The sequence below is a fragment of the Gymnoscopelus microlampas genome, assembly GCF_963454915.1.
Source record: "Gymnoscopelus microlampas genome assembly, chromosome: 3".
Classification (NCBI taxonomy): Eukaryota; Metazoa; Chordata; class Actinopteri; order Myctophiformes; family Myctophidae; genus Gymnoscopelus; species Gymnoscopelus microlampas.
Window position 1 is genome coordinate 54,172,318 of NC_139940.1, and position 19,340 is coordinate 54,191,657.

Consider the following 19,340-nt stretch of genomic DNA (forward strand, 5'->3'; position numbering starts at 1 on the left):
AAGTCTCCATGTGGTGACTAATCCATAGAAAATAACTTATGTTTTGGGTGAACTATCCCTTTAACCCTTTAAGACCGGGAACACATTTTAGCTTTAACCATTATTTATACTTTGGCTATTCAAAAAATAGCAGATCTACAAGCTCATAGCGCGGCACCGAGTGCCGCGCTATGAGCTTGTAGATCTGCATTTCGTTTTAATCTGAAAATGTGTGCAAATCTTTGAAAATATACATCTTTTTAAACTGCATTTTTAACTCAAATACAAAGCTGAATATTCATACAGAAGTCAAGAGACATACTTTAAATCAGTGGTTCTCAAACTTTTTAATTTCAAGGACTCTGAGTGAAAGAATGTTCTATTAATATCAACTTTTTTTTTTAAATGTGTCAGGCATAAACAGGTTTTAGCTATATTTTAAGGTCCCTGTCTCACTTTAAAGAAAGGCGGGAAAGCTGTGAAAGCTCTGGTAAGCTTTCTATGTTTTGATAAATGCTCTAAATAATATTAATATCTAGTGTGTCCCAACCATAATATGTCAACTCTGTCAGTCCTTCTAAATCCAAACTTAATTTAAAAATATAGCTGCAAGCAGCAATTAGCGGTTTCGAGAATAATGGCAGACTGGCAGACTGTGACAAGAGTGGCAGACTGGCAGACTTTGACAGAGTGGCAGACTGGCAGACTGGCAGACTGGCAGACTTTGACAGAGTGGCAGACTGGCAGACTGTGACAGAGTGGCAGACTGGCAGACTGGCAGACTGTGACAGACTGTGGCAGACTGGCAGACAGACAGACTGTGGCAGACTGGCAGACTGGCAGACAGACAGACAGACAGACAGTGACAGAGTGGCAGACTGGCAGACTGTGACAGACTGGCAGACTGGCAGACTGTGACAGAGTGGCAGACAGACAAACAGACAGACTGTGACAGAGTGGCAGAGTGGCAGACTGGCAGACAGACAGACAGTGACAGAGTGGCAGACTGGCAGACTGGCAGACAGATAGACTGTGGCAGACTGGCAGACTGGCAGACAGACAGACAGTGACAGAGTGGCAGACTGGCAGACAGACAGACAGACTGTGACAGAGTGGCAGACTGGCAGACAGACAGACAGACAGTGACAGAGTGGCAGACTGGCAGACAGACAGACAGTGACAGAGTGGCAGACAGGCAGACAGACAGACTGTGACAGAGTGACAGAGTGACAGAGTGGCAGACTGGCAGACAGACAGACAGACAGACAGACAGACAGACAGTGACAGAGTGGCAGACTGGCAGACAGACAGACAGTGACAGAGTGGCAGACAGGCAGACAGACAGACTGTGACAGAGTGAGAGAGAGAGAGAGAGAGAGAGAGAGAGAGAGAGAGAGAGAGAGAGAGAGAGAGAGAGAGAGAGAGAGAGAGAGCAAAGTGCACATGTCTGAATTAACAGGGTCATGTTTTGCATAATGCAATTTAAATGTAAACTGTGACAAGTGGGGTTTGAGCCGTGGACCTTTGGCACATGAGACTAACACTGTATTGATCAAGCTATTCAATCCACAGCCTTGGTCAGTGAGAAGGGAGAATCCAACAAAACAAAACAAAACAAAAGAGGGAATGAAGTACATCATACATTGAAAACAACTACTCTCAATAAGCGTTTCATTTAACAATTGCATGTTTATTCATTGATACAGTCATGTTGTGTGTAATGCAATTGAGTTGAGGTCTGCATGAGGTGAGATTTGAACCGGCGACGCTCTGGTATCAAGGCAGATGATTAAGCCATTGGGCCAACAGACCCGAACTGATGAAAAGGGAGTTCACACACATGACACACTTTCACGCAAATTGCTCAGAAATACTGGATTTAAATGTTTTTCAAACTGCTCAAAATTGCAGACAATCTAAGGGCGGAGTTTACTGGTTAACAATTGCACATGCATTCATTGATACAGTCATGTTGTGTGCAATGCAATTATAATGAATTCTACATGACGTGGGATTCGAACCAGGAACCCTGTGGTTTCAAGGCAGATGATTAAGCCATTGGGCCAACAGACCTGTACTAGTGAAAAGGGAGTTCACACACATGACACACTTTCACGCAAATTGCTCAGAAATCCTTGGTTTAAATGTTTTTCAAACTGCTCAATATATTTCGGAATGGAAACTAGTGGAAAATAGTCGATCTACAAGCTCACAACGCGTTGCTATCTAAAAAGGTGTGAGATTGTAGATCGGCTATTTTCACAAGAAAGTATGTCATACATAAAAAAAAAAAACTCTCAAAAGCATTTCGTGTTATTGTCTAAACATTGCACTTGTCTGAATTAACAGGGTCATGTTTTGTACGATGCAATTTAAATGTGAACTGTAATAAGTGGGATTCGAACCAGGGACCTTCGGCACATGAGACTCACACTCTACTGGTGGAGCTATCCAATACACAGCCTTAGACAGTGAAAAGGGAGAATCCAACAAAACAAAACAAAAGCGCGAATGAAGTACGTCATACATTGAAAATAACTACTTTCAAGTATGCATTTCTCGTCATCTTTAACAATTGCACATGTATTCATTGATATAGTCATGTTGTGTGCAATGCAATTATAATTAAGTCTACCTGAGGTGGGATTCGAACCGGCTACCCTATGGTTTCAAGGCAGATGATTAAGCGATCAAGCTATTGAACCAACACACCTGAACCTGTGAAAAAGGGCCTCAAACATGTATTTGACACAGTTTCATGCAAATTGCTCAGAAATCCTGGATTTAAATGTTTTTCAAACTGCTCAAAATTGCAGACAATCTAAGGGCAGAGCTTACTGGTCAAAGTGATACATGTGTTCCTCATGAGTCAAGGCACATGTGTAAGCAGGTTTAACGGCTGTCGGCCAAACGAGGCATGACTTTTGCCTGTTTAAAGTTTGCATTTTCAAAAAATTGCTATAGCGCCCCCCTTTGACCAATTGGAGTAAGATTGGTTTCAGTGATACTTGGAAGGACCCTCTACAATATTGCAAAGTGTCAAACAAATGTGAGTCTGCATGTATGTGTTAGGGGCAGATGAATAATTTAAAAAAAGCTGCAATTTTCATTGGCTTATAAAAGCTTAACGTTTTCACTTATGGAAAATCCGCTTGGTTACGTCTGTCGGCATTGGTCCAAAGTTCATGTGTATACAGTTTCGTACAGATTGCTCATAAATCCCAGGAGGAGTAGGCTTTTTACTGCTTTTTACTGCTTTTCATAGAATTCGAAATGGTGGGAGATCTAAAGGTCAGAGGTCAAAAGTCAAACAGTGAAAGTTGTTAGGCATGAGGAGACGCATGTGTGTATCGAAGTTTCATGGCTGTAGGTCGAACAGGGCATGAGCTGTACCTGTTCAAAGTTGGCATTTTCAATTGAGTGCTACAGCGCCACCCTTTGGCCAATGGTTGTGAGTTTCGGGTTTTCGCCGTTTGGCATAGCCCTCTACCATATTGCCGAATTTCATAAGAAGTGACCAGGCGGTTAGGCCAGAACTGGCAAAACCGGCGGAAGAATAATGAACTCTTACAGATGTAATAGGGTTCGAAGCCTGATAGGCTCTCGAAACCTAAAAACAACAACAAAAAAAGTCGAATTCTGTTAGCATTAATAGAACCTAAGCAACTATAACAAATACATTGTCAACTCACTACAACTTGTGCTGGAATGCAGGGTAGAGTGTCCTCTTTTTGGGTATTCAGAATATAGTCACCCTACATTGTATGTTTTAACGGGGTCATCCCTATGTTCCCCAGGTTCTATGTTCCCCAGGTTCTATGTTCCCCACTTCCCCCAAAAAAGGTTCTATGTTCCCCGGGTTCTATGTTCCCCACTCAACCAAAAAAGGGTTCTATGTTCCCCACTCATCCAAAAAAAGGTTCTATGTTCCCCACTCAACCAAAAAAGGGTTCTATGTTCCCCACTCATCCAAAAAAAGGTTCTACTGTATGTTCCCCATTCAACCAAAAAAAGGTTCTATGTTCCCCGCTCACCCAAAAATGCAGGAAACGGTGAGACATTAAAAAAGGTTTAAATGCATGTATTTATACCCATTAGTTATTTGTAATTTTTCAGTTTTTAAAGTGTCAAAATATCATGTTTTGAAAACTTCTTTGAAATGACTCAAAATCTATTTAGGGGTGTCACAACATTAATTTCACGATACATATGATACGATACACGATATTGGGCTCACGATATCGATACGATATTATTATCATTTTTACTATCATCAACATTGGCCATCATCTTCAGTTTCAAAGTGCTTAATTTATAAAGCATATAAAAAGGTGCTCCTCAGAGCACAGGGCTCCGCCAGGTCAGGAACGTTATTGTGGCCTCCTGGTGGCGGTATAATAGGCCAATGTGAAAAGGGTGGCATTTCTTCCTCGGCCTAGTGGGAATGTGCGTGTGAAATTTCACAGAAATTGCAAGCTGCGTTCATTATTCGAGGCATTTTGTTCAAAACGGACCAATCCTGCAAACTTTGGAAGCCAACCTTAGCCAATCAGGATGGAATATGGGAAATCGGACAGATCCGGGTTGATCACATGACTATAGAGATACTGTGTACCGATTTGCATGACGTTTGGATAAAATCTGTAGGAGTAATGTAAAAAAATGGGTTTTGCCAAATCGGCCTCCTGGTGGCGCTATAACAGGCCCATGTGAACAATTTGGGGCAGAGGTTCTGAATTGGTATCGAGGGAGTGTGTGTGCGCAGTTTCGCAGCGAGCGGGCTAATGGTGCCGGAGATTAGCTGGTAACACACGGACAGGACACTCACACGGACGGACGGACGGACGGACGGACAGGGGGTAAAACATACTCTCTCGCCATGCCTTTCGGCCTGGCGGAGACAATTATACAAGCTTAAAGGGAATACACCATGAATGTAAAAAATATTTATTATATATAAATATTGCCCCCTAATACGTATTAGACAGGTTGTAAGCCTAAAAAAAAATCCAGATATTTTTTGTCTTACATGTAATTCTCCCTTTGACTTAAATTGTTTTAAGGGTGAGTAAAAGAGTCTCCTGTTATCATGGCATTACAATTAATACAACCTTTACACAGGAAATTCCCTGAGGGTAGGGTAGATAAAAAGTGTTGTGGTTGAATATAAACATAATTTTTAACCTTATTATAGTGCCTGGTTACTGACATGTTACTAACCATGATACTGACCATGATACTGACCATGTTACTGACCATGATACTGACCATGATACTGACCATGATACTGACCATGTTACTGACCATGATACTGACATGTTACTGACCATGATACTGACCATGTTACTGACCATGTTACTGACCATGATACTGACCATGTTACTGACCATGTTACTGACCATGATACTGACATGTTACTGACCATGATACTGACCATGATACTGACCATGTTACTGACCATGATACTGACCATGATACTGACCATGTTACTGACCATGATACTGACATGATACTGACATGATACTGACCATGATACTGACCATGATACTGACCATGATACTACCATTATACTGACCATGATACTGACCATGATACTGACCATGATACTACCATGATACTGACATGATATTGACATGATATTGACATGATACTGACCATGATACTGACCATGATACTGACCATGATACTAACATGATATTGACATGATAGTGACCATGATACTAACATGATACTGACACTTGCCATGAAACTGAGCATGATGTTGACCATGACACTGACCATGATACTGATACTGATTATAAGATATAACACTTTTCTCAACAATTTGAGCAGTTATGGCCCGGACAGCTGGCGTGGCGGTCCGGGCACAGCGTGTCGCGGGTTCGACTCCCGATCCTGACGGACTTTGCTCCGTGTCACTTCCATCTCTCTCTCCCCATTTCCTCTCAGACTACTGTATACTATCTAATAAAAGGCAGATAAAGCCAAAAACAATTATTTAAAAAAACATCTTAATGTAACAAATTATTACGTTATTATATTATGCAAAAACCTGTTATTGCGCTACCGCTCATGATTTTATTATATTATGAGCTTTTATGACATTTAGTTTATTATATTATGAACTGTTATTACGCCGGGAACATACGTAGAACCTGGGGAACATAGGTACGGTCCCGGATTAACTGTTCATTGTTATTATGGGAATTTCTTGAACTTTGAGGAAGCAAGTTAATTTATGTTAAGGTTATGCTGCGCGCGCACGCACGCACACACACACACACACACACACACACACACACACACACACACACACACACACACACACACACACACACACACACACACACACACACACACACACACACACACACACACACACATGCCGTTCAGTATCTCTGCAAATACTGACCTATGACATCACACCTGACCTATGACATCACACATGACCTATGACATCACACATGACATATGCCAGGGGTCATCAACGTTTTTCAGGCCAAGGACCCCTTAGCTGAGAGAGAGATGAAGCAGGGACCCCCTCACTACATATTGTATAACATTGTGTTGCAGATTAAACTTGTTCATAGATTTCATAGATATCTTCATAGACTTAATTTATCCATCAATGTTGGATTCATGTTCATGTGTATTTTCAGACATTTAACCACTTAAACCGTCAACACTTAGTAAACTACACCTTTGACTCCGTACTTGACCTGCTCTTTTCCCCCTCTACACACCAAACCTCTTTGCTGAAAATAGCAGATCTACAAGCTCACAACACTGTTGTGAGCTTGTAGATCGGCTATTTGGCTAAGGTTCTCAGAATAGAGGGTTCAAGTGGTTAATGTAAAAAATACATATTAGACCAGACCGGACCGTTAATTGGGCTAGCAGTCCGGGTTTCTAGACTCTAATGTAGCCTGACAGCGCAGCGTTGGTTCGAGTACCGATCCCGACGGCCTTTGCTGCGTGTCACTTCCCATCTCTCTCTCCCTGTTTCCTGTCTACCTTCTGTACTATCAATAAAGGCATAAAAAGACCCAACAATGCAGAATGTGTGTCAGGTAGGGAGACCTAGGAGTGTTTTGTAAACAAGCATCAGCTGGTGTTAAGGACCAGACCAAGAGCAGAGAAACCACCTGAATTCACTGGAAGCTCTACTGAAGAGTTTTCAGGACAGCATCCAGGGAGGGAGGGGCCAACACAGTATAAAACAGTGTAGAACATTTCAATATGGGATACAGACAGACAGACAGACAGACAGACAGACAGACAGACATATACTCACATCTTTTAAGGAGTTGAGGATTGGTCCATTGTTCTCCTCCTCCATGTTTCACACTGTAGGAAGTAGAACAACAATGCATCAATGTCTGACTGTCTATCTAACACAGGGGTGGCAAACTCATTTTGGGGTGAGGGCCGGATTGGTCAAATGGTGACTTGATGGGGGCCGGAACCAGTTGCGGGCGCACATGCGCGCTCTCACGCACTCAGACACTGCTACTAACTATGCATATCACTTTTTTAAAATAAATGTATTAAGAAGAATAGCTACTTTAATTATTGACATTAAAAACAAACAATGCAATTTGTAATAATAATAATAATAATAATAAGGGTAATAATAATAATAAACAATTTTAAGTAGAAATATAGCTGCAAGCAGCAATGAGCGGTTTCGAGAATAATGGCAGACTGGCAGACTGTGACAGAGTGGCAGACTGGCAGACTGGCAGACTTTGACAGAGTGGCAGACTGGCAGACTGTGACAGAGTGGCAGACTGGCAGACTGGCAGACTGTGACAGACTGTGGCAGACTGGCAGACTGGCAGACAGACAGACTGTGGCAGACTGGCAGACTGGCAGACAGACAGACAGTGACAGAGTGGCAGACTGGCAGACTGTGACAGACTGGCAGACTGGCAGACTGTGACAGAGTGGCAGACAGACAAACAGACAGACTGTGACAGAGTGGCAGAGTGGCAGACTGGCAGACAGACAGACAGTGACAGAGTGGCAGACTGGCAGACAGACAGACTGTGGCAGACTGGCAGACTGGCAGACAGACAGACAGTGACAGAGTGGCAGACTGGCAGACAGACAGACAGTGACAGAGTGGCAGACTGGCAGACAGACAGACAGTGACAGAGTGGCAGACTGGCAGACAGACAGACTGTGACAGAGTGACAGAGTGGCAGACTGGCAGACTGGCAGACAGACAGACAGACAGACAGACAGTGACAGAGTGGCAGACTGGCAGACAGACAGACAGTGATAGAGTGGCAGACTGGCAGACAGACAGACAGTGACAGAGAGAGAGAGAGAGAGAGAGAGGGAGAGGGAGAGGGAGAGGGAGAGAGAGAGAGAAGGGGAGAGAGAGAGAGAGAGAGAGAGAGAGAGAGAGAGAGAGAGAGAGAGAGAGAGAGAGAGAGAGAGAGAGAGAGAGAGAAAAGAAAGAGAGAGAGAGAGAGAGAGAGAGAGAGAGAGGGAGAGAGAGAGAGAGGCAGTGAGAAAGAGAGGCAGTAAGAGAGAGAGCGAGAGAGAAGAAGTGAACATGCATTAATTAACAAAGTCATGATTTTTGTTCAGTAAATTATATTTGGACCGGTTAAATTGAGGTTTGAACCAGGGACCTATAGACTTGTGGGTAGACAGTGTAAAGGATAAGGATAATTCCAGGTCCGTTCATGAAAGTCCTTGCGGTCTTGTTTCCAATGAGGGCCTGTGAGCAATTAGGGGTTAAGAGTCTTGCTCAGGGACAAATTTCATTTCATCGACACATTTGCTGGCCTGGCCTGGAATCGTACCTGGGGCAACCAGGGCCTCTGGCTCCCTAGGTGGGCTCACTAACCACTCAGCTATGGCCACAGTACAGACTGAGCCATTGGATAGACAGAATTGGATTTCATATGTGGTAAGTTATCATACAGCATGGGTTGCTTATTATATACATACAAGCTCATAACGCGTCACATTGTAGATCGGCTGTATGTGGTTACTGTAGGTGTTGTATTAATAATTACATCTGCAAAGTAACAAGTAACTAAAGCTGTCATCTGCTGTAATTGCAGTAGAGTAGAGTAGTAAAGTAAAAGTACCTAAAAATTGTACTGTGCATGTGGCAGGTGTGATTGGTGATGAGTGAGAGGGGTGGATCCAATCCATGGGAATAGGGGGAATTCCAAATGATGATCACCTCAACGCATTGTTGGGGACAGGGATCGAACCAGCGACCTATGGATTCACAGGCTGCCTCTCTTCTCATTGAGCTAGAGATATGGCCTCCCTGATGGTGTCTGTTGACACTCTCACACTCTACTGGTGGAGCTATTGAATCGACAGCATCAGATAGTGAGAAAGGAGAATCCAACAACACAAAACAAAAGGGCAAATGAATTACGTCATACATTGAAAATAACTACTTTCAAGTATGCATTTCTCGTTATCTTTAACAATTGCACATGCATTGATACAGTCATGTTGTGTGCAATGCAATTGAGTTGAGGTCTGCATGAGGTGAGATTTGAACCAGCGACCCTGTGGTATCAAGGCAGATGATTAAGCCATTGGGCCAACAGACCCGAACTGATGAAAAAGGAGTTCACACACATGACACACTTTCACGCAAATTGCTCAGAAATGCTGGATTTAAATGTTTTTCAAACTGCTCAAAATTGCAGACAATCTAAGGGCGGAGCTTACTGGTCAAAGTGATAGATATGTTCCTCATTGATACAGTCATGTTGTGTGCAATGCAATTATAATGAAGTCTACCTGAGGTGGGATTCGAACCAGCAACCCTGTGGTTTCAAGGCAGATGATTAAGCTATCAAGCTATTGAACCTACACACCTGAACTAGTGAAAAGGGAGTTCAAACACATGACACACTTTCACGCAAATTGCTCAGAAATCCTGGATTTAAATGTTTTTCAAACTGCTCAAAATTGCAGACAATCTAAGGGCAGAGCTTACTGGTCAAAGTGATACATGTGTTCCTCATGAGTCAAGGCACATGTGTAAGCAGGTTTAACGGCTGTCGGCCAAACGAGGCATGACTTTTGCCTGTTTAAAGTTTGCATTTTCAAAAAATTGCTATAGCGCCCCCCTTTGACCAATTGGAGTAAGATTGGTTTCAGTGATACTTGGAATGACCTTCTACAATATTGCAAAGTGTCAAACAAATGCGAGTCTGCATGTATGTTTTAGGGGCAGATGAATAATTGTCATAAAACTGCAATTTTCATTGGCTTATAAAAAGCTTAACGTTTTCACTTATGGAAAATCTGCTTGCTCACGTCTGTCGGCATTGGTCATTCATTGATACAGTCATGTTGTGTGCAATGCAATTGAGTTGAGGTCTGCATGAGGTGAGATTTGAACCGGCGACCCTCTGGTATCAAGGCAGATGATTAAGCCATTGGGCCAACAGAACGAACTGATGAAAAGGGAGTTCACACACATGACACACTTTCACGCAAATTGCTCAGAAATACTGGATTTAAATGTTTTTCAAACTGCTCAAAATTGCAGACAATCTAAGGGCGGAGTTTACTGGTTAACAATTGCACATGTATTCATTGATACAGTCATGTTGTGTGCAATGCAATTATAATGAATTCTACATGACGTGGGATTCGAACCAGGAACCCTGTGGTTTCAAGGCAGATGATTAAGCCATTGGGCCAACAGACCTGTACTAGTGAAAAGGGAGTTTACACACATGACACACTTTCACGCAAATTGCTCAGAAATCCTTGGTTTAAATGTTTTTCAAACTGCTCAATATATTTCGGAATGGAAACTAGTGGAAAATAGTCGATCTACAAGCTCACAAAGCGTTGCTATCTAAAAAGGTGTGAGATTGTAGATCGTCTATTTTCACAAGAAAGTATGTCATACATAAAAAACAACTACTCTCAAAAGCATTTCGTGTTATTGTCTAAACATTGCACATGTCTGAATTAACAGGGTCATGTTTTGTACAATGCAATTTAAATGTGAACTGTAATAAGTGGGATTCGAACCAGGGACCTTTGGCACATGAGACTCACACATACTGGTGGAGCTATCCAATACACAGCCTTAGACAGTGAAAAGGGAGAATCCAACAAAACAAAACAAAAGCGCGAATGAAGTACGTCATACATTGAAAATAACTACTTTCAAGTATTCATTTCTCGTCATCTTTAACAATTGCACATGTATTCATTGATATAGTCATGTTGTGTGCAATGCAATTATAATTAAGACTACCTGAGGTGGGATTCGAACCGGCTACCCTATGGTTTCAAGGCAGATGATTAAGCGATCAAGCTATTGAACCAACACACCTGAACCTGTGAAAAAGGGCCTCAAACATGTATTTGACACAGTTTCATGCAAATTGCTCAGAAATCCTGGATTTAAATGTTTTTCAAACTGCTCAAAATTGCAGACAATCTAAGGGCAGAGCTTACTGGTCAAAGTGATACATGTGTTCCTCATGAGTCAAGGCACATGTGTAAGCAGGTTTAACGGCTGTCGGCCAAACGAGGCATGACTTTTGCCTGTTTAAAGTTTGCATTTTCAAAAAATTGCTATAGCGCCCCCCTTTGACCAATTGGAGTAAGATTGGTTTCAGTGATACTTGGAAGGACCCTCTACAATATTGCAAAGTGTCAAACAAATGTGAGTCTGCATGTATGTGTTAGGGGCAGATGAATAATTTAAAAAAAGCTGCAATTTTCATTGGCTTATAAAAGCTTAACGTTTTCACTTATGGAAAATCCGCTAAGTTACGTTTGTCGGCATTGGTCCAAAGTTCATGTGTATACAGTTTCGTACAGATTGCTCATAAATCCCAGGAGAAGTGATTTTTTTACTGCTTTTTACTGCTTTTCATAGAATTCGAAATGGTGGGAGATCTAAAGGTCAGAGGTCAAAAGTCAGAGTGTGAAAGTTGTTAGGCATGAGGAGACGCATGTGTGCATCGAAGTTTCATGGCTGTAGGTCGAACAGGGCATGAGCTGTACCTGTTCAAAGTTGGCATTTTCAATTGAGTGCTACAGCGCCACCCTTTGGCCAATGGTTGTGAGTTTCGGGTTTTCGCCGTTTGGCATAGCCCTCTACCATATTGCCGAATTTCATAAGAAGTGACCAGGCGGTTAGGCCAGAACTGGCAAAACCGGCGGAAGATCATGAATTCTTACAGATGTAATAGGGTTCGAAGCCTGATAGGCTCTCGAAACCTAATAATTAGGTTTCGAGAGCCTGTAAGGCTTCGAACCCTATTACATCTCTACACTTTCATTATTATTATTCTTCCGCCGGTTTTGCCAGTTCTGGCCTAACCGCGTGGTCACTTTTTATGAAATTCGGCAATATGGTAGAGGGCTATGCCAAACGGCGAAAACCCGAAACTCACAAACATTGGCCAAAGGGTGGCGCTGTAGCACTCAATTGAAATATGCCAACTTTGAACAGGTACAACTCATGCCCTGTTTGACCCACAGCCATGAAACTTCGATGCACACATGCGTCTCCTCATGCCTAACAACTTTCACACTCTGACTTTTGACCTCTGACCTTTAGATCTCCCACCATTTCGAATTCTATGAAAAGCAGTAAAAAGCAGTAAAAAATCACTTCTCCTGGGATTTATGAGCAATCTGTACGAAACTGTATACACATGAACTTTGGACCAATGCCGACAAACGTAACTTAGCGGATTTTCCATAAGTGAAAACGTTAAGCTTTTATAAGCCAATGAAAATTGCAGCTTTTTTTAAATTATTCATCTGCCCCTAACACATACATGCAGACTCACATTTGTTTGACACTTTGCAATATTGTAGAGGGTCCTTCCAAGTATCACTGAAACCAATCTTACTCCAATTGGTCAAAGGGGGGCGCTATAGCAATTTTTTGAAAATGCAAACTTTAAACAGGCAAAAGTCATGCCTCGTTTGGCCGACAGCCGTTAAACCTGCTTACACATGTGCCTTGACTCATGAGGAACACATGTATCACTTTGACCAGTAAGCTCTGCCCTTAGATTGTCTGCAATTTTGAGCAGTTTGAAAAACATTTAAATCCAGGATTTCTGAGCAATTTGCATGAAACTGTGTCAAATACATGTTTGAGGCCCTTTTTCACAGGTTCAGGTGTGTTGGTTCAATAGCTTGATCGCTTAATCATCTGCCTTGAAACCATAGGGTAGCCGGTTCGAATCCCACCTCAGGTAGACTTAATTATAATTGCATTGCACACAACATGACTATACCAATGAATACATGTGCAATTGTTAAAGATGACGAGAAACGCATACTTGAAAGTAGTTCTTTTCAATGTATGACGTACTTCATTCGCGCTTTTGTTTTGTTTTGTTGGATTCTCCCTTTTCACTGTCTAAGGCTGTGTATTGGATAGCTCCACCAGTAGAGTGTGAGTCTCATGTGCTGAAGGTCCCTGGTTCGAATCCCACTTATTACAGTTCACATTTAAATTGCATTGTACAAAACATGACCCTGTTAATTCAGACAAGTGCAATGTTTAGACAATAACACGAAATGCTTTTGAGAGTAGTTTTTTTTATGTATGACATACTTTCTTGTGAAAATAGCCGATCTACAATCTCACACCTTTTTAGATAGCAACGCGTTGTGAGCTTGTAGATCGACTATTTTCCACTAGTTTCCATTCCGAAATATATTGAGCAGTTTGAAAAACATTTAAACCAAGGATTTCTGAGCAATTTGCGTGAAAGTGTGTCATGTGTGTGAACTCCCTTTTCACTAGTACAGGTCTGTTGGCCCAATGGCTTAATCATCTGCCTTGAAACCACAGGGTTCCTGGTTCGAATCCCACGTCATGTAGAATTCATTATTAGGTTTCGAGAGCCATCAGGCTTCGAAAGCTATTACATCTCTACACTTTCACTATTATTATTATTCTTCCGCCGTTTTTGCCAGTTCTGGCCTAACCGCCTGGTCACTTCTTATGAAATTCGGCAATATGGTAGAGGGCTATGCCAAACGGCGAAAACCCGAAACTCACAACCATTGGCCAAAGGGTGGCGCTGTAGCACTCAATTGAAAATGCCAACTTTGAACAGGTACAGCTCATGCCCTGTTCGACCTACAGCCATGAAACTTCGATACACACATGCGTCTCCTCATGCCTAACAACTTTCACACTCTGACTTTTGACCTCTGACCTTTAGATCTCCCACCATTTCGAATTCTATGAAAAGCAGTAAAAAGCAGTAAAAAGCCTACTCCTCCTGGGATTTATGAGCAATCTGTACGAAACTGTATACACATGAACTTTGGACCAATGCCGACAGACGTAACCAAGCGGATTTTCCATAAGTGAAAACGTTAAGCTTTTATAAGCCAATGAAAATTGCAGCTTTTTTTAAATTATTCATCTGCCCCTAACACGTACATGCAGACTCACATTTGTTTGACACTTTGCAATATTGTAGAGGGTCCTTCCAAGTATCACTGAAACCAATCTTACTCCAATTGGTCAAAGGGGGGCGCTATAGCAATTTTTTGAAAATGCAAACTTTAAACAGGCAAAAGTCATGCCTCGTTTGGCCGACAGCCGTTAAACCTGCTTACACATGTGCCTTGACTCATGAGGAACACATGTATCACTTTGACCAGTAAGCTCTGCCCTTAGATTGTCTGCAATTTTGAGCAGTTTGAAAAACATTTAAATCCAGGATTTCTGAGCAATTTGCATGAAACTGTGTCAAATACATGTTTGAGGCCCTTTTTCACAGGTTCAGGTGTGTTGGTTCAATAGCTTGATCGCTTAATCATCTGCCTTGAAACCATAGGGTAGCCGGTTCGAATCCCACCTCAGGTAGACTTAATTATAATTGCATTGCACACAACATGACTATATCAATGAATACATGTGCAATTGTTAAAGATGACGAGAAATGAATACTTGAAAGTAGTTATTTTCAATGTATGACGTACTTCATTCGCGCTTTTGTTTTGTTTTGTTGGATTCTCCCTTTTCACTGTCTAAGGCTGTGTATTGGATAGCTCCACCAGTAGAGTGTGAGTCTCATGTGCCAAAGGTCCCTGGTTCGAATCCCACTTATTACAGTTCACATTTAAATTGCATTGTACAAAACATGACCCTGTTAATTCAGACATGTGCAATGTTTAGACAATAACACGAAATGCTTTTGAGAGTAGTTGTTTTTTATGTATGACATACTTTCTTGTGAAAATAGCCGATCTACAATCTCACACCTTTTTAGATAGCAACGCGTTGTGAGCTTGTAGATCGACTATTTTCCAGTAGTTTCCATTCCGAAATATATTGAGCAGTTTGAAAAACATTTAAACCAAGGATTTCTGAGCAATTTGCGTGAAAGTGTGTCATGTGTGTGAACTCCCTTTTCACTAGTACAGGTCTGTTGGCCCAATGGCTTAATCATCTGCCTTGATACCGCAGAGTCGCCGGTTCAAATCCCACGTCATGCAGACTTCAACTCAATTGCATTGCACACAACATGATTGTATCAATGAATAAACATGCAATTGATAAATGAAATGCTTATTGAGAGTAGTTATTTTCAATGTATGACGTACTTCATTCCCTCTTTTTTTTTGTTTTGTTGGATTCTCCTTTTTCACTGACTAAGGCTGTGCATTGAATAGCTTGATCAATACACTGTTAGTCTCATGTGCCAGAGGTCCATGGTTCAAACCCCACTCGTCACAGTTTACATTTAAATTGCATTGTACAAAACATGACCCTGTTAATTCAGACATGTGCATTTTTTAAACAATAACATGAAATGCTTTTGAGAGTACTTGTTTTTTATGTATGACATACTTTCTTGTGAAAATAGCTGATCTACAATCTCACACCGGAAGAACCTATAGGACGGAAAAACCTATAGATATCAACAGACACCATCAGGGAGGCCATATCTTTAGCTCAATGAGAAGAGAGGCAGCCTGTGAATCCATAGGTCGCTGGTTCGATCCCTGTCCCCAACAATGCGTTGAGGTGATCATCATTTGGAATTCCCCCTATTCCCATGGATTGGATCCACCCCTCTCACCTGCTCTCACTCATCACCAATCACACCTGCCACATGCACAGTACAATTTTTAGGTACTTTTACTTTACTACTCTACTCTACTACAATTACAGCAGATGACAGCTTTAGTTACTTGTTACTTTGCAGATGTAATTATTAATACAACACCTACAGTAACCACATACAGCCGATTTACAATGTGACGCGTTATGAGCTTGTATGTATATAATAAGCAACCCATGCTGTATGATAACTTACCACATATGAAATCCAATTCTGTCTATCCAATGGCTCAGTCTGTACTGTGGCCATAGCTGAGTGGTTAGTGAGCCCACCTAGGGAGCCAGAGGCCCTGGTTGCCCCAGGTACGATTCCAGGCCAAGCCAGCAAATGTGTCGATGAAATGAAATTTGTCCCTGAGCAAGACTCTTAACCCGTAATTGCTCACAGGCCCTCATTGGAAACAAGACCGCAAGGACTTTCATGAACGGACCTGGAATTATCCTTATCCTTTACACTGTCTACCGGTCCCTGGTTCAAACCCCAATTTAACCGGTCCAAATATAATTTACTGAACAAAAATCATGACTTTAATGCATGTTCACTTCTTCTCTCTCGCTCTCTCTCTCTTACTGCCTCTCTCTCTCTCTTACTGCCTCTCTCTCTTTCTCTCTCTCTGTCTCTCTGTCTCTCTGTCTCTCTGTCTGTCTGTCTGCCTGCCAGTCTGCCACTCTGTCACTGTCTGTCTGTCTGCCAGTCTGCCAGTCTGTCACTGTCTGTCTGTCTGCCAGTCTGCCACTCTGTCACAGTCTGTCTGTCTGCCAGTCTGCCACTCTGTCACTGTCTGTCTGTCTGCCAGTCTGCCACTCTGTCACAGTCTGCCAGTCTGCCACTCTGTCACTGTCTGTCTGTCTGCCAGTCTGCCACAGTCTGTCTGTCTGCCAGTCTGCCACAGTCTGTCACAGTCTGCCAGTGTGCCACTCTGTCACAGTCTGCCAGTCTGCCACTCTGTCACAGTCTGCCAGTCTGCCAGTCTGCCACTCTGTCACAGTCTGCCAGTCTGCCAGTCTGCCATTATTCTCGAAACCGCTCATTGCTGCTTGCAGCTATATTTCAATTTGAAGTGGGTGGTTAAATAATTAGATTCATAGAACAACAGTGGTGTAAAGTAACTAATTACATGTACTCAAGTACTGTACCCTAAGTAAAGATTTTACGTATTTTTACTTTACTAGAGTATTTCCAATTTCCAGTACTTTTACTTCTATTCCACGACATCTCAGTCACTGCTATGACATATAACAGTATATCACTTTAAAAATGTTTTATGAAGATTAGCTTCTTTAATTATTTACATTGAAATCAAACAATTCAATTTGTAACTACTTAATAATACTCCTGTTATTGTTATTATTATTATTATTATTATTAGTAGTAGTAGTATTAGTAGTAGTAGTAGCATATGAATTTCATGGGCCTGTTGGTCACCCTGGCTTGGCGGAAATATGCCCTGTTGCACTCTCCGCACAGCAACAGCAGGTGAAAGCAATTGACTTAAACTGGGCTGTGTTGCGCACCAAAAAACGGACTAAAACTGTCTCACACACACACACACACACACAGTCAAGCGTTCACAGCTGGTGTTAATTATTTTGCCCTGTGCAGGCTCTTAACTGTCGCTGGTCATCCTACTAATGTCACACCCTCTGACAAATGGATTCTAGTTTTCAAGATTAGAACAGCCACACTGGTTACAAAGTGGGGGGAGGTGGGGGGCGGGGTGTGGGGAGGAATGCAGCCACTCTCTACTCCTCCAAATGAGAGACGCAACTGGTATATACTTCTCCAAACAACGGTGTTTTACCGGATTTGTGATGCTGTTGAACAAGCGCTCTCTCCAGTACAGGTAGAGTTGAATGGTGATGGTCCTCTATATGTTAATGACCTTGGCTGTGGCTTCACGGCTTGTCCATTGTTCTCACATAACAAGTTTGTCCAGTATTCAACCCCCAGGCAGCCTCAGTAAGGAACTGGCGGGCGCTGGCGTTTTTTTCTGCCTTTTTTTTTTCTCTCTCGTTTTTCTTTCCATTAGAGGTAGTATTAAATGCCGTTTTTTTAAATCACCTCGCGGGCAAGATTTGACGACGTCGCGGGCCGGAATTGGCCCGCGAAACACCAGTTTACCATCCCTGATCTAACACAACGTCTCCACTACCTGACACTAGTGTTTCTGCTACCATTATCTTCACCAGGCAGCTCGTCTGGACAAACTCACTGCCACCTGGCTTGGAGGAGAGGAGTTAGAAACACTTATTGTTTTTAGATTTATATAGACTCTATATAAATATAAAAACAAGTGTTTACTCTATATTATAGAGTAATGTTATTTCTTCCCATGGTACTGGCCAGCAGGCTGTGGTCATACAATCTTAAATTGAGGACGTTCAAATGGAACTGCAGCAGTATGTGCTGGTTGAGCAACTGTCATGAAATGAGTGAGAGGGGATTTTCTGTCTTCTTCAGTTAGATCTGCTATTTGAGCTTGTAAGTCTAATATTTGAACTTGTAAGTCTAATATTTGCACTTGTAGATCTACTATTTGATCTTGTAGATCTGCTATTTGAGCTTGTAGACCTGCTATTATTACTGAATGGTTGTCAATTTTCTCAGAATGTTCACATATCATGACATGCCTAGAAGAGGGATACTAGGGTACTGACTCCTCTAAATAGTTTAAATTGATGCCAAACTACAGCTTACATGTATAATGGTAGAATATTCGTTATATACAATTGTACGGTTCAATTAAAAGTATCTGCCATAAATCTACCATTATTAATTTGTAGTGTAAATATTAACTACATATCAATTGAAATCATTAATTACTTTCCTAACCATATTTTTGAGCTGAGAATGATGAAGTTTAAACTTGATGAGCTTATTTGGCACAGACAGTGAACATTAATGAACTCTTAACATGATTATAGTAAATGTAAATGTAAATATGATGGATTTAACACAAAACGGTGACTTTTCAGGTAATGGAAAGAATAACCTATCTTCCAATGGATCCAATGTAGTTATTATTTTATGTTTGGAAATAGGCAATCAGGGAACCCATCACCAAATAAAAAAGGAAAAACAGCGCCCTTTGCTGTTTACTATTTTACTTAGTATCTGGGAGGAAGAAGATGTACAGTAGCACACGTGCGCAAGGAAACCGGGGTTTTGGTCTGCCTTCAGCCTTTCACTTCTGGTGGTGCGCTTATGTTTTCATTCCCACTAACAATATTTCTACAC

General features: G+C 41.8%; 2 protein-coding genes across 6 annotated transcripts in view; one reads left to right on the plus strand and one right to left on the minus strand.

Annotated features, from left to right (window-relative positions):
* Nucleotides 1-19,340, plus strand: part of LOC311042441 (guanylate-binding protein 1-like) — a 157,516-nt gene that overhangs the window by 34,710 nt on the left and 103,466 nt on the right. The gene's annotated exons all lie outside the window — the stretch shown is intronic.
* The window catches only part of LOC311040652 (NACHT, LRR and PYD domains-containing protein 3-like), a 40,756-nt gene that overhangs the window by 1,072 nt on the left and 20,344 nt on the right, over nt 1-19,340 (minus strand). For both annotated transcript variants that reach the window (XM_084050982.1, XM_084050981.1), the window contains exon 11: nt 7,274-7,326. In XM_084050982.1, the coding sequence (XP_083907108.1) occupies nt 7,274-7,326 (53 nt within the window). The remainder of the gene's footprint in view (nt 1-7,273; nt 7,327-19,340) is intronic.